Here is a 26106-nt window from a genome sequence, read left to right as displayed (position 1 = left end):
CGCGGCGTCAGACCCCTGACCTTCTCACCAAACTCGAGATTGAAGGACTAGCCAATCTGAAACCGCGATGTCACGTGCGTACCAATGCCACACCCAGCTGCACTCCGCACAACGATTTTCCAGCTAATTGGACCACTATCTATGTACCAGCAGCCTGGGAGCGATTGTTACTGGGTCAGCTTAATTATGAAATTAACCCTTCACACTGCCACCACCTTTTTGTACAGAGAAAGAGGAAACTCTGCAATATCAGCTACAACACTATAATGGTTGAGATAATCGTCTGTATAGCACGGTCACTGCAGACCGGTTATACAGAGGGTTAAACAAACACAGTAGCGCTCTTTTAGAGGCAGGAATTCGTAAGTTGCAATAAAGAGCTATAGAAACAGTTCAACACTTTCAGATGGAAAGATTTATTACTAAAAAGGTCAAAAGGGTGCAATAAAAATATTTATAGAGAAAAGATGTAACCAATATATAAATATACAGAGAACAACAGCACAGCAAAGAGGTAACAGAAAGGAGGTTAAAGGTTTAAAGTACTTGCCAATCAGCCTTGGATTTGCAGATCAAGTTTCAGAGCGAAAGGGCTGTCTCCCAAGTTGGTTCTGATGTTGAACGGGAGAATTCTTCAACTTCACTCTTAGGCCTGACATCCCATTTTGTAGTCCCCCGCAGGGGGTGTCTCTGAAGTCAAGAACCAATACCCCGTTTAGGGAGGGATGGTCTGGGCGTAGACCTAAACTAGAGCCAAAATCTTAGTTCATATTTTGGCTCATAACTTTCCCTATGCACAAGTAGATTATTATGCAGACACATCTGAGGAACGGGTAAATATGAAATGCATATTTGAAGGGTTCCAGAGATGTATTTTCTGCTTTCCTAGGTATTCCAGTCAGGGAGTGTGACCTATCAAACTGTCTCCTCGTGGCCAATCTGAAGATATGCCTGGTTTTTCTGTAAGTCTCTCATATTCCAAGATATGAGATGGGGAAAAATGGATTTTAAAAGTGTTAACTGGTTTGTGCTCCTCTGGAATGTCTTTGAACTCCTGGGAAGGCTTGTGTTATCTTTTACGATGTGCTAGATTGCACAGCTCTCTTAGACAACCAGGCATTTCAGCTCAAAAATGTTTTCTAGCTCGGGGCACCTGCTGTGCCCTGGCCGGCCTGTGACACTTTTAACACACAGGCCATATGTCAGTGTGTATGAACAGAGAAGAAGGGGGAGAATGAGGAGGAATATATTTGTCAAGATGGTTGACCCTTTGCCAAGATGGAGGTTGAAGCCAAAATGGTTGAACTGCGTCCATTGTTGGTGTACGCTTGCTACAGCCTTTATTTAGGATTCCTCACTACACCAGTGTTTGAGCTGGCCTGTACATGGCAGTTATCTGGAACTGCTTTTTCCTAGCCTAAGGCAGCCAATACAGTGATCAGTGTTGATAGTTATAGCTGAACACCAATCATTTGGGGAAAAACCCTCCCGGTGTTGTACACAAGTCAATTGATTAACGTGTGTTTAACCAGCCTGCCCATGTAGATTGAAATTTGGCCAGTCCCTGCCGCACCAGCTCAATTTCAATCCATGTATGGCTGACTTAAAGTGGTTGTAAAGGCTGAAGGTTTTTTACCTTCATGCATTCAATGCATTCACAGGTAAAAAAACAAAAAAAAAAACCCTGTGTGCAGCACTAAACATTTGGGCAGTAGGATATCTGATGCCAGGGCGAGGGGGACTGAGCCAACCAGTAGCAGTCACAAACAGACTGTAATCCAACATTTTTGACTGGAAACACCCCCCCAGAATTAGTGGGTTTCTAGAGGAGTTTTTTTTTTACCTGTAAAAACAATCTAATGCTGAAAAATGTGGTAAACTTGTGTCTTTGAGCAAAAAAAAAAAAAATTATTTTGGTTAAAAAAAAAAAAGTGGCAAAATGCTGAAGCACAGCTACCGTTACCAGTGTTATTAAAACGCCCAGTGCACATGGAGCCTCATTGATGCAGTATGTACTACATTGCAGTTGGAGGATCAGCCTGCTGTCTCCCGTCTTGGGTCTTTCAAGCCACCTACAGCTATAAAAACAGAAAACTGCGTGGGAAGCAGAGCCAGAAGATTTTTTTTTTTATATCTTCATGCATAGAATGGTTAAGAAAAAACCCTGCAGCCTTTACAACCACTTTAAGTATCAGTGGGGAATATTAGTGCTTGGCAGCCATTTAAAGGCTCGAAACTTTATTATTATAGCATTGCATGAGTTTTTTTTTTTACAGGCCTATGGAATAACAGCTAAACTGCATGTTTTCACCTTTTTAAATTCCCTTTCAAGCAAAGTGCACCAGAAAGCAAAATAATGAATAGACATGGTCACACAACCAAGAAGACTCTGGTCAGCTTTCTCTTACATCACCCTAAGTAGAGAATTGGTTTTATATGGACAAGAACATTGTAAATATCAAAGCTCATTGTAACAAGCTAGGTAGCGCACTTACAGCTGCTATTTTAAATTGTCCAGAAGTAAAAACGGCAGAGTTTTACAGGACTAAAGATAAATATGTGAATTGTTGATAAGATAGTGATTTAGTACAGACTAAGTGTCTGGTGATTATCTCTTCCTGTCCTAATTAATCATGCTAGCTCTGGAGTGCACACACTTGAAGAAACCCACACTGACACACAAGTTCAGTCTGTGAAAACTTCTAGTTTATTGGAATGAGAAAGTGCGCTTATATATGCAAGAGAGCACAGCATTAGCATTATAATAGTCTTTGGTCATTTTCACACGAAAACAATCTTCCTTCAGAATATAGGCGTGATCTTCTAGGTGTTATCTAGAAAGAAATATTTCCTTTTGTTCTGCAAGCTTTTCACTCGATGGGAGGGGTTGCTGAGCAGCCATTTTTGAGCATGGATTTCTTAAAGTACCACAAAGACCAGCAGGAAAAAGATATACACACAACATATATATTCATACAAAGCATTTAGAATTATAAAAGTAGATGTGTATAAAAAAAACAAACCAAATAGGCATTTTACCATATCCATCACAATAGCACTACGTCCCTTGCAAAGTGTACATTTATGTTGAGATTTTCATCCAGTCATCCCACACACAGAAGGCAGCATGGAGGGACTCGTTGAAGGTGGTATTAAAAGTGTGGAGATGCCGAGTCAAGTCACCCAACTCATAGAAAGACACCGCCCCATGCTCATAATCCAAACAGACCTTCAATCTATGACTGGAGACCTTTTCAGGTAAGGCAACCTCTTTGCCATCATGTATCACAGAATACTGACTATTGTTATACCTACGAAGACACCAGGATTTGTTGTTATCTCCAAAATAGGAGTGATCCCCACTCCTGTCAATAGAAGGGTAACACACTCCTATCCTCCAGTTTCCAATATCGCTGCTCTCTACTTCCCAAGAATGGCGCCCTGAAGAGAAGCAGCTGGTGCTTATCACCTGTGGATAGTATTGAAACCTCTGAGGGTGATACTGTTTCGTTTCTGATTTTGATATAGTCTTTAAGTCACCTGATATGTCTATGTCCTCATTAGCGGTGTTTATGTCCAGTAGGACTTCCATTGTTGCCTCCTGCACAGAAATCTTTTTTATACATGTTAAAAAATCAGATAGACCACTATATAAAGTCCCTGAGATCCGACCTTCATCCAGATCATTGCTGTAGTCTTCATCATCCAGCTTTGTGTCATCATCCTCTTTCCTTGTAGCAAAAGAGTCATTCATGAGGGATTCCCCTTCTTGTAAAACTGTGAAGGGATCTGTAATTTTTAGCAGGTTTTCAATCTGCTGCATCTTTGTGGACAACTCATCCTGATCGAGTTCAAGCTTCTTTACAACATGAGAGACTAAAAGCGAAGCTTGCTCCTGCTGGCTGCAGATCTCACTCAGGACTTTCTTCTGGAGTTCTTCCTGCTGTCTCTTGATTTCTTGAAACAAAGCCATGACTCTCTGCGTTTCCCTTGCTGCTTTTTCTTCAGTTTTTTTCCTGCATTCTTTTAGTTTCTGGAGTTTTTCCCCAACCTTCTCCTGCTTTGACAACAGTTTCTTCTGGACAGATTTTAAGGTTTCCTTTTTCTTGTCAGAGATGTCCTTCAAAAGACTAATTTTGTGTTTCTTGTGTTCTCCATCCAGCCGACAGGAAACACAAATATAAGCTTTGTCCTCCCTACAGATATACTCCAGAATCTTTTTGTGTATGGGGCATTTTCTGTTCTTGAAGGAACTGGTGGGCTCTATGAGGATATGTTCCGGTGATGTGCTGTGGACTTTCAGGTGGTTGTCACATAGGGAACACTCACACAGTAGACAGGCTTTAACAGCCGGTATGGAAGCATGAATACAGTTTGTACACAATATTCGCTTCTCTTCTTTCTTTGGCTCAGAAAAGAGGAAGCGTTGTGCTATGTTATTTAAAGTTTTGTTCTTTCTCAGTGCAGGCCGCTCCAGAAACTCCTCTCTGCACTCCGGACAGTTATAGTTTCCAGATCTCTGCTGTGAATCCAGCGCACAATCAATACAGACTCGGCAGAAGTTGTGTCCACATCTCAATGTGACAGGATCCATATAGATGTTCAAACAGATGGAGCAGTCTAGTTCATCCCTTACATCTGCAGCAGCCATTTCTGAAACAAAAGCATTAAAAAAAAAAAAGGGTTTTACTTGGAATACAGAAAGGTGTTGTTCATTATTTTACTGCACAATCATAAAGAAAGGAGCATAAAGAACTAGTAAATCATTAAAGCCCCTTATGATGGCTATTTGACTTCCATCTTTAGAATAATTCTGCTACGAAGACCTATGCAGTTCTCATAAGAGCCCTGTATGACGGCTATCTGACCTCCATCTTTAGGACAATCCTGCTAAGATGACCTATGCAATTCTTTTAACCATCCATGATGGCTCTGACCTCCGTCTTTAGGACAATTGTGCTATGAAGACCTATGCAATTCTCTTAAGTGCCCTCCAGGATGGCTATCTGACCTCCATCTTTAGGACAATCCTGCTAAGATAACCTATGCAATTCTATTAACCATCCATGATGGCTCTGACCTTCATCTTTATGACAATCCTGCTACGAAGACCTATGAAGCTCTTATAGGTGACCTGCATGATGGGTTTCTGACCGTCATTTTTAGGACAACCCTTCTACAGAGACATGTGCAGTTCTCTTAAGTGCCCTCCAGGTTGGCTATCTGACCTCCATCTTTAGGACAACCTTGCCATGAAAACCTAACTACTATAAGAGCGCCTCATAATAGCTCTTCAACCTTCATCTTTAGGACAATCCTGCTACGAAGACCTATGAAGCTCTTATAGGTGACCTGCATGATGGGTATCGGACCTTCATTTTTAGGACAACCCTTCTACAGAGACATGTGCAGTTCTCTTAAGTGCCCTCCAGGTTGGCTATCTGACCTCCATCTTTAGGACAACCTTGCCATGAAAACCTAACTACTATAAGAGCGCCTCATAATAGCTCTTCAACCTTCATCTTTAGGACAATCCTGCTACGAAGACCAGGAAAAAAAGTTTTTCCTATAGTTCTACTTTAAAGCGGAGCTCCATCCAAAAGGGAAAGTTCTGCTTTAAGGACTGCTCCCCATTAAGGATTATCACCTTTGGGGAGTGGGTACCCGAATTTGACAGGTACCCGCTCCCACTTCCGGAAGGTGTCCTCCCTCCCTGTAGTCTTTTGGGACACGTGACCGGGCCCAGAAGACGACGGGGCCATTCATGAAGCGCAGCGCTACTTGCGCATGCACAGTGGGTACCCGGCTGTGAAGCCGCAAGCTATCACAGTCGGGTGCCCACACTGAAGATGCCGGCCTCCTGGAATACAGGACAGCCAGTGAAACGAGCTGCGGGACACACCACGGGACAGGTAAGTGGCTGTATTTTTTTAAAAGTCAGCAGCTACAGTTTTTGTAGCTGCTGACTTATTTTTTGATAGGTCAAGTGGAACTCTGCTTTAAAAGAGAAGTTTTTTACTTACCTAGGTGGATGCAGCATCGATCTGATCCTGCATCTGTCAGCTGCTGTCTATAAGGCTGAGAACTGAGTGATCAGACACCGCTGATTGCTCAGTGCTCCCTGCCGCTCTGAGCAAAGTGGTGACTGTCAATCACCGCCATCTGCTCTGTCCCCTTCCTTCCCCCAGCGCTCACTGGAGCACTGAGCTATGGAGGGGGCGGGAGCGTCTGACTCAGGTTCTCAGCGGATCGTGACCATATGGTTGCACCCTTTCCCCAGCTTGGACTGCCTGAGTGATGGCAGCTGACAGCGGACTTTAGCCTACTGTCAACTGAAAATGGGGCACAGGAGTACAGCCAAACAAGCTTTAACATATCGTATTTTTCGCTCCATAAGACACACTTTTTTCCCCCCAAAAAAGGGGGGAAAATGTCAGTGCATCTTATGGAGCGGCCGGTCCGGTACTTCCACCGCTGCCGTGTCAGAATACCGGGCCGGCCGCTCAGCTCTGCCGTGGGACCTTACCTGTTCCTCTATCCAGCGGCGCGCTGTCTTCCCGGCTTCTGTAGTGTGCGTGACAGCCGGGTCCCAAGTGCGCATGCGCAAGAAGCGGTGCTCTTTGTGAATGGTAAGGCGGTACCTGGGACACATGACAGATCCCAGAAGCCGCCGGACCATTCACAAAGCGCAGCGCTTCTCGCTCATGCGCACTGGGCATCCGGCTGTCCGCTGAGCGCCCCCACTACAGAAGCCGGGAAGACAGCGCGGATGGATAGAGGAACAGGTAAGATCAAAGAACAACTCCACGGAAGTAAGAGCGGGTACCTGTCAAATTCAGGCACCCGCCCCCTCCCCAAAGGTCAGCAGTCATCCCCTGTACCGTGTCCGCGGTCTCTGGTCATCTCCCGCACCGTGTCCGCGGTCTCTGGTCATCTCCCGTACCGTGTCCGCGGTCTCTGGTCATCTCCCGCACCGTGTCCGCGGTCTCTGGTCATCTCCCGTACCGTGTCCGCGGTCTCTGGTCATCCCCCGCACCGTGTCCGCGGTCTCTGGTCATCCCCCGCACCGTGTCCGCGGTCTCTGGTCATCCCCCGCACCGTGTCCGCGGTCTCTGGTCATCCCCCGCACCGTGTCCGCGGTCTCTGGTCATCCCCCGCACCGCGTCCGCGGTCTCTGGTCATCCCCCGCACCGCGTCCGCGGTCTCTGGTCATCCCCCGCACCGCGTCCGCGGTCTCTGGTCATCCCCCGCACCGCGTCCGCGGTCTCTGGTCATCCCCCGCACCGCGTCCGCGGTCTCTGGTCATCCCCCGCACCGCGTCCGCGGACTCTGGTCATCCCCCGCACCGCGTCCGCGGACTCTGGTCATCCCCCGTACCGCGTCCGCGGACTCTGGTCATCCCCCGTACCGCGTCCGCGGACTCTGGTCATCCCCCGTACCGCGTCCGCGGACTCTGGTCATCCCCCGTACCGCGTCCGCGGACTCTGGTCATCCCCCGTACCGCGTCCGCGGACTCTGGTCATCCCCCGTACCGCGTCCGCGGACTCTGGTCATCCCCCGTACCGCGTCCGCGGACTCTGGTCATCCCCCGTACCGCGTCCGCGGACTCTGGTCATCTCCCGTACCGCGTCCGCGGTCTCTGGTCATCTCCCGCACCGCGTCCGCGGACTCTTGTCATCTCCCGTACCGTGTCCGCGGACTCTGGTCATCTCCCGTACCGTGTCCGCGGTCTCTGGTCATCTCCCGTACCGTGTCCGCGGTCTCTGGTCATCCCCTGTACCGTGTCCGCGGACTCTGGTCATCTCCTGTACTGTGTCCGCGGTCTCTGGTCATCCCCTGTACTGTCCGCAGTCCATTAGTTCATAATTTTTTTTTCCTGTTTTCTGCCTCTAAAACCTAGGCGCGTCTTATGGAGCGAAAAATACGGTACATTGTATTTTTATCCTACGGTGGCAACATTCATGTATCTACGGAGGAGCAGTGTTGTCACCCTAGGATAGGACTACAATATACATTAAAGCTTGATAGAACATGCATTAACCTAGAGCTGGAAATATATAAAGGGAACAAAAGCCCGAGAAGAAACAATTACGGCCACCGCAGCTAAGGACTGGTAAGCTGCAATATATGGCATTCTTGTTCTTGGGTTTAGATATACTTAGGGCTCATGTACACTGCAGCTGCTAAACTGACGTTCAGGAGCTGTTGAGCGTTTTTTTCAAGCAGCCCCTGAACTCTCCCTAATGTTTTCCTATGTGTCCATGTACACATCGTCGTTTACAGTCGTTTTATTTTTAATGCACCAAAATTGTGTTCAGGAGTAGATTTTACCGGTGTTTCAAACGCTTGGAAACGCGGTTAACCGTGTTTAGACGCGTTTTTTGGGCTGGTCCATATCCAGATGCTGTCCAGAGCCTCTTTTCTTCATCAAAAATGCATGCAAAGTGTTTTCCATGTACTCAAATGGACCCGGTACACCAGAGCAGTCAGTTCCAGGTTTCGCGTGAAGGAAAAAAAAATGGTAGAGCGTGCCGCATTATGCTCATGATGGGATCCATAGTGAATACAACCAGAAAAGACAGGTCATCTCAGCACATACTGCTCTCTCTGCTTCTACTCTCTCTATTTCTCTCAAAATGTCTGAAATGGTTAATTATTTACTATTTTTCAGTGCATTCTGGGCATTTGGGAGGGTCTCCTGAGGTTCTCTTTTAAAAAGGCTTCTGAACGCAAATGCGCATAAACGCGGCTAAACTGACGTTTTTAACCTATGTTTTCTAGCAGTCAGTTTCCAGAATTCAGAAGAGTTTTCCAAATGCCCCGTGTACATGAGCCCTTATACGTTACAGATGTCACTCCCTTTAATCCCCCCGAACTGGAGATGAATGGTGCTTTAGCAAAGATGATCAAAGCTTGCTGTACCCCCTGTGCTCTGTGCACAGTACATAGCCGTTTGTTGACAGGCTTGGGTTGGCATAAAATGGGTTTTGTATCCCCATGGATTGCAAAAGCCGCTTAAACAGGCCAAATGCAGGTCAGAAGGTGGTCAACTGCAAGTCAAATGCGCCTGTCAATGAATTCTGAAGCATTTCGGTTGCTATTCACACTTGAGCATTTGGTTGCTCGTTTTCAGGTGTTATCCTTCACGCAGCAACACGCAACTTAAAGACGAACATTCACAATAAAAAAAAATGGGATATTTTTTTATGTTCATTTGCGAGAAGCTTGATAAAAAGGTACATGGCCCCTTAGACGTATTTATTTTATTCATTACTTATAGAACACACATACACAGATCTTCGCACACAAAATTTATTTTTTAGCACATTCACATCAGTCCCTGCCCTCACACCGGCAGGAGAACATGCAAACTCCATTCAGCTAGTGTCAAGGTTGGGATTCAAACTGGCGACCCTAGTACTACTAGGTGGAAGTGCTAACCACCTGTCCACTGTGCTGCCCTTGACTTCAATGGAAGCACCTGTATATGTTTAATGCAAGCGGTTTTGCATGTTTTTTGCACCCGAACAACTGTTCCTTCTGCTCTCCTCCTCTTTGCTCATGCTAGAAACTCAGCTAAGGCAACAAATGGAAGAGCAAGGCCTTGCTATGCTGGCTGTGGAGGCATTTACCTGTATGGAGCAGCCACACCCCAATCTTTACACCTCCAGATATACACAATAAAAAGCAGAAGCAAGCAGCAGAGGTCCTGGGAGGCCATTAAGAAGTTGGTGTACCCAGGATGAAGCCACATTCTGCCACACAACCACAGTAAGCCTTCACCCCCTGCCTTACTTACCTTCCCCAGGAGATTGCCAGTCATTTCAAAAACAAGATCAACACAATTCGTGATGAGATCTCCAGTGCCTGGCTTTCTCCTTCAACCAACATACCAGGTCCAACAACACACTCAACACTTTCACCCCCCACCCCATGGGGAGATCCTGACACCGACCAACACTTCCCTCCCCCATGAAGGGAGCCTGGCATTGACAAACAACACCCCAGCCCCCACCCTCACCTGAGAGAGCCTTCCGCTACCACCACCCCCCATGCACTGGCAATCCCCCCACCCCAGCAAGAGATAAGACACTCACCTTCACAGCTCTGGACATCCCCAGGAACAAGAGTCAGGCTCTACATACACCATCAAGCAGCCTGCAGCCTCTCTCAGATCCCACCTTGTCTCCATACTGCCTGTCCCTTCTTCCTTCCAGGGGACGGCGCAGCCCCCCTGAAAAAAGCCACCCTAGGCAAATGCCTTGTTTGCCTTGTGGTAAATACACCCCTGATGGGACCCCATGGTTTCTAACAGCAGCCCTGCTCCCTGATGCTCTGGTGGCGGTCTGTCCCCCAGCAACATCATGTCCATTGCAGGGCTAGGGACCCTGTATTGGGATTGATTATTATTATTATTATTATACAGTATTTATAAAGCGCCAATAGTTCACTCAGCGCTGTACATTACAAAGGGGGACAGAGCATGTGACAGAACAATACCAATACAATGCAAAACATGAGGGGATCGAGGGCCCTGCTCTTTCGAGCTTACAATCTAGAAGGGATGGGGCAGTGGTACAGGAGGAGATAGCTGTGGGGGATGGAGTGGTAGGAAGAGTGGAGGAGGTCAGCAAGTTAGCAGGGGGTGGGGTAGGCTTCCCTGAAGAGATGGGTTTTCAGGGTGCGCCTAAAGGAGAGGAGAGTAGGTGATAATCTGATGGGTTGGGGCAGGGAGTTCCAGAGGATGGGTGACACCCTGGAGAAGTCCTGGAGGCGGGCATGGGAGGAGGAGACCAGGGAACTAGAGAGAAGGAGGTCTTGTGAGGAGCGGAGTGTGCGTGCTGGGCAGTACTTGGATATCAGGTCGGTGATGTAGTTCGGGGCAGTATGGTGGACAGCTTTGTACGTCAGTGTTAGGATTTTAAATTTGATCCGTTGCGCAATCGGAAGCCAGTGGAGGGATTGGCAGAGGGGAGTGGAGGACATTCAATGGAGGCCAGTGGAGGGATTGGCAGAGGGGGGTGGCGGAGACAGAGCGGTTGGAAAGGTGAATGAGTCTGGCTGCCGTATTCAGGATGGACTGAAGCGGGGATAGCCAGCGGCGAGGCAGGCCAGTGAGGAGGGAGTTGCAGTAGTCGAGTCGTGATATGATGAGGGAGTGGATGAGCTGTTTAGTGGTTTCTGGGGTTAGGAACGTGCGGATTTTGGCGATGTTGCGGAGGTGGAGTCTGCATTGATGACAGCAAGACCTTGGACCGCCAGAGTATGAGGGAGATGCTTTGGGAGCCAGTATAGCAGCACTGAGGATTGGGTAAAGACATCTTCTTTTCTATGTCCCCTAAATGTAAATGAACAATTAACCCTTGCAGTGCAGACACAGCTCCTCTGCATGAGAACATTTTCATGTTTCCCGGAGTTGGGCTTTAAAGAGTCACTTATTGGCTAGCCTGGCTCTTTGTCCGGTATAATTGTACAGATGTGTTGAGGTTGTGTTTATCATGTGGCAGTTTTGGTTTTCTACAAGTGGTTTCATTCAGTCATCAATAAGTCAATTATTAGCCGCCTTCATTACTTTGCCTCAGTGACCAGGAACAAGCATGCAGAGAAGACCTGCGGCAATGCTTTGATGTTCCAGGTGGGTGACATAGCAGCCTGGCAACTGGCGGTTTCAGAAGGTGGTCAGCAATGGCAACCACAATATTTGTCCTACGACAGGTTTACTTTACGCCTAAGCGTTTTCTGCAGCGTTTTGTAGAGACGCACTTCAGTCCATTTAACAGGATTTCCTATGGGACACGTTCACATCTCCGCATTTTCACCCGGTGCGTTTTTTGTAAAGGGTCAGGGACTTTTTTGAACACAAAAAGTTACGGTTATGGTTCTATAGACTTCAACGGAAACGCTGCAGAAAAGCATGTAGTACATTTTTGCTGTGTTTTGCGTTTTAAATCTGCCTAGCAACAAGAAAAAAAAAAAAAAAAAAAGCGTCAAGGACGCAAAATGAAATTCAATATGTACTGCAGAAACTAATCAGACGCAAACTGCATAGATGTGAACCTAGCCTAAAAGCGATCCTGCATTTTATCCATCAAGGAAAGGCAACAGGTTCACCTAAAGGAGAACTTCACTCATAGTTCCATAGTTAGTCTGGCTGAAAAAAGACAAAAGTCCATTCAGTTCAACCATAAAAAAAAAAAAAGTTATAATCCTACACCCACAGTTGATCCAAAGGAAGGCAAAAAACCCAGCAAAGCACGATCCAATTTGCTCCTGCAGGGAAAAAAGAAAATCGTTCCTGATCCTCCGAGAGGCAATCGGATATTCCCTGGATGAACTTCACCTATAAATGTTATATCCAGTTATATTCTGTGTATCCAAGAAAGAATCCAGGACTTTCCTACAGCAATCCACTGAGCTGGCCACAACCAACTCTAGAGGGAGTCTATTCCACATTTTCACAGCTCTTACTGTGAAGAAACCTTTCTGTGTTTGAAGATTAAATCTCTTTTCCACCAGACTTCACTCACTTCTGCCCCAGGAATGTGATGGCTCCGAGCTCCCTAGCTGTTGACATCATCTTCTACCTGACGTCTGCTGGGTTTCAGGCATCTTGATTAGCCAGTCCAGGACAATTTAACTCCTGTGCATAAGCACGGAAGTTTGTTCCTCCTGGCAGCCAGCAAAATGCTAGTATTTTACACTGAGCTGTCCGTGTGTAGCTCAGGTGTACACGCAAATGAAAAATGCTGCACCAAATTTTGGGTGTGGACAAAATATGCTACAAGTGGGAGGGGCTTAAAGGATAACTCTACAGATTGTATGGAACATTCTGGCGACTCCCGACAGTGCACCTGGCTTCCACTTAGCCACCATTGCAGTGACACTAAGGGGTTTATTTACTAAAGCTGGAGAGTCCAAAATCAGACTCCCTTCTGCATAGAAACCAATCAGCTTCCAGGTTTCATTGCCAAAGCTTCATTGAACAAGCTGAGGTTAGAAGCTGATTGGTTTCTATGCAGAAGGGAGTCTGATTTTGGACTCTCCAGCTTTAGTAAATAAACCCCTAAGTGTGCTATATATAGGTGGCAGCCAGGTGCACTGTCTATATCCCCCCAAATCCCCATCTCTAGCAAAAATATCCCCCCAAATCCCCATCTCTAGCACACGTATCCCCCCAAATCCCCATCTCTAGCACACATATCCCCCCAAATCCCCATCTCTAGCACAAATATTCCCCCAAATCCCCATCCCTAGCACACAAATCCCCATCCCTAGCACACAAATCCCCAGCACACAAATCCCCCCCCCCCCCAAATCCCCATCCCTAGCACACAAATCCCCCCCCCAAATCCCCATCCCTAGCACACATATCCCCCCAGATCCCAATCTCTAGCACACAAATCCCCATCTCTAGCACACAAATCCCCCCCCCCCCAATCCCCATCTCTAGCACACAAATCCCCCCCCCAAATCCCCATCTCTAGCACGCAAATCCCCATCTCTAGCACACCAATCCCCCCCCAAATCCCCATCTCTAGCACACAAATCCCCCCCAAATCCCCATCTCTAGCACACAAATCCCCCCCCAAATCCCCATCTCTAGCACACAAATCCCCCCCAAATCCCCATCTCTAGCACAAAAATCCCCCCCCCAAATCCCCATCTCTAGCACACAAATCCCCCTAAATCGCCATTTCTGGCACAAATCCTCCCCGTTCTTTCACAAATCTCCTTCTCACTCCCTGTCAAACGCCTTTGTAAAATCCCCCCTCCTACCACAAATCCACTATCCTCCCCTCCCCCATTGTGTCTCCAGTACAATTCCCTCCCTGAAATTTACAGAGCTTAAATGCTACAGGGGCAGGAACAATGCGCCCCCCCTCTCTCGCGAGTTCGCCCCTTCTGCCCACCCCTTGTCCTGTCCCTGATTCTAGTGTATCTGGCTCCCACCAGGCAAGTGGACCATTTCTCTGGGTCACTTGCTGCTTAAAGGATAAGTTCACCTTCAATAAATAGCCCATAACCTTAACCCCCAAAAAACCTAAAAAAGTTATAAAATATATTTTTTTTTAAATTAATATTACTAATAATGTATTTTTTTTTTGGGTGTTTATTATTATTATTCATTGTTTTTTTTTTTCAGGTTAGGGGTTATTTATTTATATGTGTATTTATTTTGTTTGACATTTATTTATTCATATATTACTATTTTTTAAAACCTATTATCATTTGAGCAGAAAATCACACAAAAACGCACCAATCGTGCGTTTCTATTCCTGCTTCAGGCGACTTGATGTGAACCATCTCCATCGAGTAATATTGATTTTTTTTCCCCTGAGCATTTCGGCTAGGCTCACATCTGTGCGGGTGGTGCCGCTGCGGATCCGCATGAAAATCCGTACAGCTGCACCACCTGCACAGAGGAATGCGGACCCGCGGGTGCCACTAATTCTAATGCCATGCCGCCCGCACTGGACAACGCAACCGCACTGGCAACCGAGGTTCCTGTGCGGGCTGCGTTTTTGGAAGAAGTGCAGGGACTTCTTCCCTGCGTGTCAAGGGGCACGGGAGTCCATTCAAATGAATGAGCGCAAAACGCGGTCCGCATGGCCACATATGTGTGCACCGGGTGTAGGCAGCGTTGAGCTACAAAACGCTCAGGTGTGAATGGGCCCTTAGTATTACACCAGGAGGAGCACAGTTAGACCAGGAACTGATTAGCTCCCCGCAGGGGAGGGCCCAGGGTCAGTAGGGGGCCCCATGAGATGCCCCTGGTACCTTTTTCATAGGCTTTTTTGAGTTTGGGCAAGGACACAGGGGCCCCATGATCCCCTATTGCCCGGGGACCCAATGAGTTGTCAGTCCGCCCCTGGCTCCCCGATGTGTTTTTGGATTATGGAATTTGCAACCTGCAGAAAACCCACACTGACCTGGGGCAAACATACAAACTCCATGCAGATGGTGGCCTTGATGGGAGAAATTGAACCCAGGATCCTTGTGCTGCCACTTACTTGTATGTAACAGTTACAGCCGGGACGGTCTGTACGTGGCACGATGTTCTCTTCTTCCGCCGCAGAGTTTCAGGATTCGTAGAAAATGATAAGGAAGTAAAAACAGACCTTCCAGCAAAGACCCACCAGACTGGTTTTATCTCCTTTCACTTGCAGTGTGCAGAGAATTCGGCTGGCAGGGCGGAGGGAACAAAAATAACTGAACTCCTCCACTTCCTGCTGTTTTAGCAGATCCTCATGTCATGTGCTGCGCGCTCTACTGGACGCCATGTTCACTCTGCTGATGATTGGCTCAGCCACCCCAGTGTGCAAATAAAATGTGGGCAATAGAGGACTACAAGTCCCAGCCATCCCAGTGTTCAGAACTACAAGTCCCAGCCATCCCAGCGTTCAGATATAAGCGCACAGCCAATACGGGACTACAAGTCCCAGCCATCCCAGTGCTCAGAACTACAAGTCCCAGCCATCCCAGCGTTCAGATATAAGTGCTCAGCCAATACGGGACTACAAGTCCCAGCCATCCCAGTGTTCAGATATAAGCGCACAGCCAATACGAGACTACAAGTTCCAGCCATCCCAGTGTTCAAAACTACAAGTCCCAGCCATCCCAGTGTTCAGAACTGCAAGTCCCAGCCATCCCAGTGTTCAAAACTACAAGTCCCAGCCATCCCAGTGTTCAGAACTGCAAGTCCCAGCCATCCCAGTGTTCAAAACTACAAGTCCCAGCCATCCCAGTGTTCAGAACTGCAAGTCCCAGCCATCCCAGTGTTCAGAACTACAAGTCCCAGCCATCCCAGTGTTCAGAACTGCAAGTCCCAGCCATCCCAGTGTTCAGATATAAGCGCACAGCCAATACGGGACTGCAAGTCCCAGCCATCCCACTGTTTAGAACTGCAAATCCCAGCCATCCCAGCATTCAGATATAAGAGCACAGCCAATACGAGACTACAAGTTCCAGCCATCCCAGTGTTCAGATATAAGCGCACAGCCAATACGAGACTACAAGTTCCAGCCATCCCAGTGTTCAAAACTACAAGTCCCAGCCATCACAGTGTTCAGATATAAGCGCACAGCCAATACGGGACTGCAAGTCCCAGCCATCCCACTGTTTAGAACTGCAAGTCCCAGCCATCCCAGCGTTCAGATATAAGCGCACAGCCAATACGATACTACAAGTTCCAGCCATCCCAGTGTTCAAAACTACAAGTCCCAGCCATCCCAGCGTTCAGATATAAGCGCACAGCCAATACGATACTACAAGTTCCAGCCATCCCAGTGTTCAAAACTACAAGTCCCAGCCATCCCAGCGTTCAGATATAAGCGCACAGCCAATACGATACTACAAGTTCCAGCCATCCCAGTGTTCAGAACTACAAGTCCCAGCCATCCCAGCGTTCGGATATAAGCACACAGCCAATACAGGACTGCAAGTCCCAGCGTTCAGATATAAGTGCACAGCCAATACGGGACTGCAAGTCCCAGCCATCCCAGTGTTCAGATATAAGCGCACAGCCAACACAGGACTACAAGTCCCAGCCATCCCAGTGTTCAGATATAAGCGCACAGCCAACACAGGACTACAAGTCCCAGCCATCCCAGTGTTCAGATATAAGCGCACAGCCAACACAGGACTACAAGTCCCAGCCATCCCAGTGTTCAGATATAAGCGCACAGCCAACACAGGACTACAAGTCCCAGCCATCCCAGTGTTTATTAATCAGAAAGCAGCCAATACAGACCTAAAAGTCCCATGAATCCAAGTGTTCAGATAGCAGCATTCGGCCAGTATGGAACTACAGGTCCCAGCAGGCCCAGTGTGCATGGCAGCCATGAGGGACTCGTAGCAGCATGTGCTGGCAGCCAGGAGGGGGCCCCAGTAATAATGTGCCCAGCAGCAGTACTGTGCAAAGCAACCATAATGTACCCCCAGCAGTTGTGAGGACCCCCAGTGCAGCGGTACTGTGCATGATAGCCATGAGGGCTCCAGCAGTACTGCACTTGGCATCCATAAGCGACCCCCCAGTGCACTGTTACTTTACATGACAGACTTGAAGGCCCCCAGCAATACCTTGCCTGGCAGCCATGGGGGGGTGGGACCCCCCAAAATTACTGTGCATGGGGGGCCCCCAAAAGTACTGTGCTGGAGGGTGCTCTCGTGCCCATGCAAAACACAGCCCGCACAGCTGCATACATGTGAACCGGGGGTCAGTGCCGCTTTAAACTCCCCCCCCCAGGCTGTGAGATCAGTGTGCAGGTGAACTAATCAGTGACCAGGACCTGCACTAATCACATCACCTGTCCTGCTGTACATCACATTTCTCATTACAAGGATGAGGAGCTTTGGCAGGTAAGCGACTCTGAGGGTCAGTTCACACGACATGTTGCTTTTTTTTTTTCTTTTCTACATTCAAAATGCACAGAAAGTAGGTGATATGGTTGCCAGTGTCATAGTTCATATCAGTGCTTGCAGTTCTAGTTGCAGCAGAAAAAAAAAAAAACAGAACAGGCTGAATTTATTTTGTACTGGAATGTGGTAAAACGCATCAAAAATACACGTCCCTATTTAAATTGAAGAAAAAGAGAGGGAGGAAAAAATTAAATGGGAATGCATAAAAAACACTGAAATGCGCATGCGAAAATGTGTTCCAGAATGCATCTGGACTGCGTTTCTATAGTCTGAACCGGCCCTCAATTTGAAGGAGATATGTCTGTGCTGAAATCTGAATACATGTACATATATAATGTGTGTGTATATATATATTTATTTCAGGTACTTATATAGCGCCATCAATTTACGCAGCACTTTACATATATATTGTACATTCACATCAGTCCCTAACCCTCAAGGGGTGTACAATCTAAGGTCCCTAACCCTCAAGGGGCGTACAATCTAAGGTCCCTAACCCTCAAGGGGCGTACCATCTAAGGTCCCTAACCCTCAAGGGGCGTACCATCTAAGGTCCCTAACCCTCAAGGGGCGTACCATCTAAGGTCCCTAACCCTCAAGGGGCGTACAATCTAAGGTCCCTAACCCTCAAGGGGCGTACAATCTAAGGTCCCTAACCCTCAAGGGGCGTACCATCTAAGGTCCCTAACCCTCAAGGGGCGTACCATCTAAGGTCCCTAACCCTCAAGGGGCGTACAATCTAAGGTCCCTAACCCTCAAGGGGCGTACAATCTAAGGTCCCTAACCCTCAAGGGGCGTACAATCTAAGGTCCCTAACCCTCAAGGGGCGTACCATCTAAGGTCCCTAACCCTCAAGGGGCGTACCATCTAAGGTCCCTAACCCTCAAGGGGCGTACAATCTAAGGTCCCTAACCCTCAAGGGGTGTACAATCTAAGGTCCCTAACCCTCAAGGGGCGTACAATCTAAGGTCCCTAACCCTCAAGGGGCGTACAATCTAAGGTCCCTAACCCTCAAGGGGCGTACAATCTAAGGGCCCTAACCCTCAAGGGGCGTACAATCTAAGGTCCCTAACCCTCAAGGGGCGTACAATCTAAGGTCCCTAACCCTCAAGGGGGATACAATCTAAGGGCCCTAACCCTCAAGGGGCGTACAATCTAAGGGCCCTAACCCTCAAGGGGCGTACAGTCTAAGGTCCCCAACCCTCAAGGGGCGTACAATCTAAGGGCCCTAACCCTCAAGGGGGGTACAATCTAAGGTCCCTAACCCTCAAGGGGGGTACAATCTAAGGTCCCTAACCCTCAAGGGGGGTACAATCTAAGGTCCCTAACCCTCAAGGGGTGTACAATCTAAGGTCCCTAAACTCACATTCATACATACACATACTAGGGACAAGTTAGACAGGAGCCAATTCATCTACCGGCATGTCTTTGGAGTGTGGGAGGAAACTGGAGTACCCGGAGGAAACCCATACAGGCACAGGGAGAACATGCAAACTCCAGGCAGGTGATGCTGTGGCTGGGATTCGAACCAACGACCCGAGTACTGCCAGGTGGAAGTGCTAACCATTTAGCCACTGAGCTGCCTATATATATAAAAAATATGGGGGTGACCACATGTCAATTCTGAGTTACATGCTGCTAGGCACCCCAACATATTTCTAGTAAACCTTTCCATAAAAAAAAAAAAAGGGAGGAATTCTTTGTTCCTATACATTGCAAGACCTGTCCAAGCTCGACAATCATTCCAAAGTGATCCTTCTGCTCGATGTGATGGTGTGAAGGGAACACACAGGACCTAAAGCAATGCGCCTTGTCTATGCAGGGTGCTGCCCGGTGCGCTGCATCCCATTTTGTTGTGAACGGGCCAAAAGGCCTGGTTCACACCTATGCAGTTTGATCTGTTTCTGCAATGCGTTTGATCTGTGTGTTGTGGTTTTTTTTTTTTTTTTGTTTTTTTAATGCGGTTTGCGCAAAAAGCATGAAAAGCTTACTACATTCTTTTCTGCAGCATCTCCATTAAAGTCTATTGAACCAAAAACGCAACTTTTTGCATTTAAAAAAAAGTCCCTTTCCAAAGAACAAACCGGGTGAAAACATAGAGATGTGAACGTGTCCCATAGGAAATCATGTTAAATGGACTGTACTGCGTTTCTGCAAAACGCTTCGGTGTGAACCCAGACTTGGGGCCAGTTCATGTGATTTGTGTTCAATAATTAAAAAAAAGCACAAAAACCACCTGTACATGTGACTTGTTTTCAATAACGGTCATGTTTCACATGACTGTCATATGCCTTTAAGTGTTCTCTGTATTTTGTCTCTGCTCCTCCCTTTCCGCTGGTTTAGTTCATGCTGTATAGATAGCCCCACCCCTTTCCCAGTAATGCATTGCAGCTCTATCCTCATGGCATGAAGCAGATCACATTATGATCTTTTGACCTATCAGATGTTCATTGTTGTAAGATTCTCTCAGTTTATGGAATAAACTTTACAAGATCTGACTGGGTCACTGGCTGTGATATTCAACTAAGATTGGAGTTATCGCTATCTCATCACAACTGTAAGTTACAGAGATCACACCTTCAATGCTTAGATTGGAGAGACAGAACAATAACGCTTACAAAAACAAAAGCATGAAAAAAAACCACCTATACATGCGATTTGTGTTCAATAACTCCTAACACCCCGGTCACATCAGGTGCGTCATGGCATGCGATTTGCATGCCATGCGGCTTTCAAATCGCATGCCAAGTCGCACCCTATTGTCCGCATTTACAGCAGTCAAATCGGTGTAGTTCCGACTTTGAGCCGCACCGATTTTCTAAAGGATACATGCACTACTTTTGTTGCAATTTGCATAGACATCTGTGTCAGATGTCTTGCAAATCGCAACTCAAATCGGCAGGTCACCTGATTTTGAAATCGTGCAATTTCACTGAAATTCGCACGATTTCAAAGTCGGCTTTGATGTGACCGGGGTGTAAGTCACCGGTCACATCGCTGCGATTTGTGTGCAATTTCTAAAGCCTTTATGGCTGCTCGTGAAGATTTTCAACGATTTCTTGCAATTTGCTGTGCGATTTCCATTATATTCTATGTATGTGAAATTGCAAAAAAAACTGCAGAAAAAGTCATGCAAGAACTGCTTTACAGATTGCGCTGCAGCAATCACACATGTTAAGACACCGACATTCATTGGATGCGATTTCAGGTGCGACTTCAATTCCCAAATCGCACCGGTATGAGCAGGAAATAAAGTTCCAAGTCAGTGTTTTGTTTTTTTGACTGCAGCTATTGTTTCACATGTGCGGTATCGCTGCGATCGTCGGGTTTAGGAGACTTTATTTTGGGTGATTGAATGTAAATCACACGGAGCTGTGTCATGTCAGCGAGGATGGTGTGTGTGTGTGTGTGTGTGTGTGTGTGTGTGTGTGTGTGTGTGTGTCAGTCAGGCACAGCAGCTAGATTCCAACCACAGCACCTCCTGCCTGGAGTTTGTATGTTCTCCCTGTGCCTGCGTGGGTTTCCTCCGGGTACTCCGGTTTCCTCCTACGCTCCAAAGACATGCTGGTAGGTGAATTGGCTTCTGTCTAAATTGTCCCTAGTATGTGTATGTATGAATGTGAGTTAGGGACCTTAGATTGTACGCCCCTTGAGGGTCAGGGACCTTAGATTGTACACCCCTTGAGGGTTAGGGACCTTAGATTGTACACCCCTTGAGGGTTAGGGACCTTAGATTGTACGCCCCTTGAGGGTTAGGGACCTTAGATTGTACACCCCTTGAGGGGTAGGGACTGACGTGAATGTACAATATATATGTAAAGCGCGGCGTAAATTGACGGCGCTATAGAAGTACCTGAAATAATAAATGTGAGCGGTTTTTTAAAGGGATCTATTTTACATGCGTTTTTAGGTGCGTTTTAGTGCCGCAAAAGCATTAAATACTTCAGTTTTATATATAGTCACATATCATATTTGCAGAAATATTTAAAGGGCCAGCGCCTCGCTTTCATCACTTTTTTCACAGGACTTTTTCAGTTGCGCAGCGCATAAATGTGAACGGTTTTTAAAGTGATCTATTTTACATGCGCTTCTGACGCATCAAGCAGGGGCTTTTTAGCGCCGCAAAAGCATAAATAAATATTTTGTTATATATATATAGTCACATGATTTTGCACAGATATTTAAAGGACCAGCGCCTCTCTTTCATCATTTTTTTTTTCCTCCAGAGAACTTTTCAAATGCGCAGTGCTTAAATGTGAGCGTTTTTTCAAGGGATCTATTTTACATTCGCTTTTTAGGTGCGTTTTAGTGCCGCAAAAGCATAAATAAATGCTTAGGTTTTATATATAGTCACATATCATAGTTGCAGAAATACTTAAAGGGCCAGCGCCTCGTGTTCATCACTTTCTTTCACAGGACTTAACAAATGCGCAGCGCTACGGTTAAATGGCATTTAAAGGGATCTATTTTACACGCGATTTTGATGCGCTGAGCAAGTGCGTTTTTTTTTTTTTAGCACCACAAAATCACAGCAGTGTGAACGAGCCTGAAGATCTGCACGCAAAGCGTCTGATTTAATAATGAACGCCCCCCCATCCCAGCCCTCAGCAGCCCGTACCGGTTGGACGAGTCAATCACGGCCTGTGTGTGGATACAGAGTTTGGAGTAGCGGTAACCCCCCCCCCCCGGGAGACGGTTCATTGTCCCAGCAGCAACCGCAAGTCTCTGCAACTTGTTGAACACAAACAGAGTTTCCATAGCAGCCGGGGAGAGGAGAAGGAGGAGAAGGTGCTGCTGATCGGAGGCAGCCTCAGTCTTCTCCCCGCACAGCGCTGCGAATCTCAGCTTACTCCGGGGACGCCACGCCAAAGGATGGCCGATGCGGTTGCGGCCGACAAGAGGCTGCAGTTCATCGAAGAGTACGTACTGAGGGCGCTGAGGCTCAAGGCGGAGCGCTGGCAGAAATGCGTCTCCAGCGAGGAGAACAGAGCCGTCCTGCAGGAGTTTCTGGAGAAGTCCGACCGCCCGGCGCTGGTGGTGTCCCTGAGCCCGGCCGGGCTGCTGGTCCCGGCGCTGGACTTCCCCGGCGCCACCAAGAACAAGGCCGTGTATTTCGTGAAGAAGAGCCCGGGCGCCCTGAGCGCCGACGCCATCCGGAGCAACCTGGCGTTCGGGAGCCTCTCCTACACCCCCCTGGATCAGCTCTCCGTCCTGGTGGAAGAGGTAAGTCGTCCAGCGATTCGACCCCCTCCCCTCCCGTCATGCTGATCCGCATCCCGACTCCTGCTCTGGCCCGGTGTCCTCGCGGTTGGGAAAGTAACAAAGACGCCGATCAGCATGACAGCCAGGCACACGGCATTTCCAGAGGAGGAGCAAACCTGTCACCAGGGGAATGCCATGGCTGAAAATGCCATTCGCCTGGCTGTTGTGCCGAGTTCACATTGACACGTGTCAGGAACACGCGCAAAATCACATGCAGGGTGCAGAGAAGGACGCTTTAGCAAACACTGGGGGGGGTGCCTTTTATTAATGACACCCTCCATGCATCTTTTTGCACGTGCCAAGCCACACGGTGCGTTTGTGGGGAAGAGTCGGGGATTCCTAGGTTTCTGGCAGGTAGGGAGCCCATTGAAATGAATGAGCTGTCCTACACCAGACGCGCTCACCTGCTCACCCAGGCACCTGCTCACCCAGGCACCTGCTCACCCAGGCACCCGCTCACCCAGGCACCCGCTCACCCAGGCACCCGCTCACCCAGGCACCCGCTCTCCCACGCACCCGCACACCCAGGCACCCGCTCTCCCAAGCACCCGCTCTCCTACGCACCCGCTCTCCCGCTCTCCCACGCACCCTCACACCCAGGCACCCGCACACCCAGGCACCCGCTCACCCAGGCACCCGCTCACCCAGGCACCCGCTCTCCCACGCACCCGCACACCCAGGCACCCGCTCTCCCACGCACCCGCTCTCCCACGCACCCGCTCTCCCAGGCACCCTCACACCCAGGCACCCGCTCTCCCACGCACCCACTCTCCCACGCACCCGCTCACCCAGGCACCCGCACACCCAGGCACCCGCTCTCCCACGCACCCGCACACCCAGGCACCCGCTCTCCCACGCACCCGCTCACCCAGGCACCCGCACACCCAAGCACCCGCTCACCCAGGCACCCGCTCTCCCACGCACCCGCACACCCAGGCACCCGCTCACCCAGGCACCCGCACACCCAGGCACCCGCTCACCCATGCACCCGCTCACCCAGGCACCCGCTGACCCGCTCACCTGCTCACTCACGCACCCGCTCACCCACGCACACAGTGGAGCAACCAAACCTTAATACTTGCTTGCCACAAGTATGCAGACGTCCTGTGTCAGTTCCCAGAGGTCTAAAGCTGGCCATACACGGGGCAACTGGACAGGGAGATCGAATTGTCCTTTCTTTAGTCGAAGCCGCCGCACCTTTAGAAGATAGCAAATGGCGTTTCCGGCTGAGCGCAGGGAGACGGGATGGAAATTGTACCAGATGAGCCCGGAGGGAAAATGGGATTGTTTGCTCAATGAAGTTGACATTTTAGTTTCCCTTTTTTCTTTTTATTTGTTCTGTCATTAAACTGTACTGAAGGTGTGCCCCGTTTCCCAGATTCCATTCTTTGGAGGGAGATTGCCGAGATTCTGGCCATCGGGGGAATGGAAAGTTGGTGAAAGTGACAGAAAATAACAATGAGTGTGATTGGCGGGAGGGTCAGTGTGACAGGCGGGCAATCGGCATTTTCAGAAGATTGTCATTGGTGCAATCATTCTCTGTTCATACAATAGGTAGCTGCTAGCGCAATCTGATTGTACAATCTGTGATTAGTCTACAGGTGGTTGCAGTCTGATCGTACAATCTCTGATCAATCTATAGGTGCTCGGCAGTGCAATCTGATCGTACAATCTCTGATCAATCTATAGGTGCTCGGCAGTGCAATCTGATCGTACAATCTCTGATCAATCTATAGGTGCTCGGCAGTGCAATCTGATCGTACAATCTCTGATCAATCTATAGGTGCTCGGCAGTGCAATCTGATCGTACAATCTCTGATCAATCTATAGGTGCTCGGCAGTGCAATCTGATCGTACAATCTCTGATCAATCTATAGGTGCTCGGCAGTGCAATCTGATCGTACAATCTCTGATCAATCTATAGGTGCTCGGCAGTGCAATCTGATCGTACAATCTCTGATCAATCTATAGGTGCTCGGCAGTGCAATCTGATTGTACAATCTGTGATCAGTCTACAGGTGGTTGTAATCTGATATATACTCATTAATCGGATTTGTTAGAGACTAAGTTCTTTTGGGCTGACAGGCCCTCTCACTTCCTAGTTGTTGGTAAGTCTGCATTGTACAACCAGATTGTAATGTGTATGTGAGATCTGCTTCTGCTCCACCTGTGCACATTGCTGCATAGGTTATGTATATGACAGATATACGGGTCTAGCTGTACGACGGAGAGATAACGGGCGTGACCGACCACCCATTGAAGGAACAATCGTGCTATACCGCACACTTGATGGAACAGCGGCAGGCCGTAGCACAGCCGCACCAATTGATGAAGAATTGATCAGAAGTGATACATGTTTGTGTTTATTCCCAATGTTGTGAAACGTCAATTGGTTTTGGAAAACGCACTATGACCCATAATGAGAGATCGATAAAAATCAATCCCAGCCAATCGTCCCTCACCAAGTCTGGTGGACGTTTGCAGGCAGTGACCTTTTGTAGTGCCAGATATTACTTCAGTTTGATCTTTTCTCCTTTAATTCGATCACATAATTGGCGCACGTGTGACCGCCATTGGGATTGCGATTGGTACACGCGGGACCGCAATTGCGATTGGTACGCGCGGGACCGCCATTGCGACTGATTGATACGCGTGGGATTGCCATTGTGATTGGTAGGCGCGGGACTGTCATTGAGATTGTGATTGGTAGGCGCGGGACCGCCATTTTGATTGGTAGGTGCAGGACCACCATTGCGATTGGTATGCACGAGACCGCCATTGGCATTGTGCTTGGTACATGTGTGACCGCCATGGGCATTGTGATTGGCACATGTGACCGCCTATCCTAATCACGCGTGTACCAATCCCAATCGTGGTCACACGCATACCAATCCTGCACTTCCCAATCTCCATGGCGCTCCCACACGTACAATTCACATTCCAAAGCATATCAATGTCAATCCCAATGGCGGTCACACGCGTACCAATCACAACCTCCAATGGTGGTCACTTGTGTGCCAATTACATTAGGGTTGTGATTGGTACACGTGTGACCACCACTGGGATTGTGACTGGCAAACGTGACCACCATTGGGATTGTGACTGGCAAACGTGACCACCATTGGGATTGTGACTGGCAAACGTGACCACCACTGGGATTGTGACTGGCAAACGTGACCACCACTGGGATTGTGACTGGCAAACGTGACCACCATTGGGATTGTGACTGGCAAACATGTGACCACCATTGGTATTGCGACTGGCACACGTGGGACCATTGGAACTCTGATCGGCATCCATGTGTTTCCATTTCTTATGGAAGAAGATCTGAGCTTCCCCTGAAAGAGTCGGAGGTGATTGTGTTACCTATTCTCCACCTACTTGGTTCCAGATACCACAGCATTCCTTCAGAGGTGTCGTGGAGTC

General features: G+C 48.2%; 2 protein-coding genes across 2 annotated transcripts in view; one reads left to right on the top strand and one right to left on the bottom strand.

Moving 5' to 3' along the window:
- Positions 1-2684: 2684 nt before the first annotated feature.
- Positions 2685-15193, bottom strand: LOC149434277 (E3 ubiquitin/ISG15 ligase TRIM25-like). Its single transcript, XM_089663853.1, has 2 exons — positions 15012-15193; positions 2685-4653 (listed from the first exon to the last, which is right to left on the bottom strand). Exon 2 carries the CDS (start codon positions 4649-4651, stop codon positions 3083-3085), a length of 1569 nt encoding a protein of 522 aa, XP_089519979.1. The 5' UTR covers positions 4652-4653; positions 15012-15193; the 3' UTR covers positions 2685-3082.
- Positions 15194-22260: 7067 nt separating this feature from the next.
- Positions 22261-26106, top strand: part of DNAH9 (dynein axonemal heavy chain 9) — a 336995-nt gene continuing 333149 nt past the window's right edge. Inside the window, exon 1 of the mRNA XM_089663852.1 lies at positions 22261-22641. Within this exon, the coding sequence (XP_089519978.1) occupies positions 22291-22641 (351 nt within the window). The 5' untranslated portion in view covers positions 22261-22290. The remainder of the gene's footprint in view (positions 22642-26106) is intronic.

This window comes from Staurois parvus, unplaced genomic scaffold (assembly GCF_062004578.1).
Source record: "Staurois parvus isolate SC_StPar_1 unplaced genomic scaffold, SC_StPar_1.0 ptg001787l, whole genome shotgun sequence".
Lineage (NCBI taxonomy): Eukaryota > Metazoa > Chordata > Amphibia > Anura > Ranidae > Staurois > Staurois parvus.
This window is presented reverse-complemented; position numbering and strand designations above follow the sequence as displayed.

Bases quoted from the DNA above. Each gene is read 5' to 3' on its own strand.
- LOC149434277 (XM_089663853.1), bottom strand. From the start codon at position 4,651: ATGGCTGCTGCAGATGTAAGGGATGAACTAGACTGCTCCATCTGTTTG.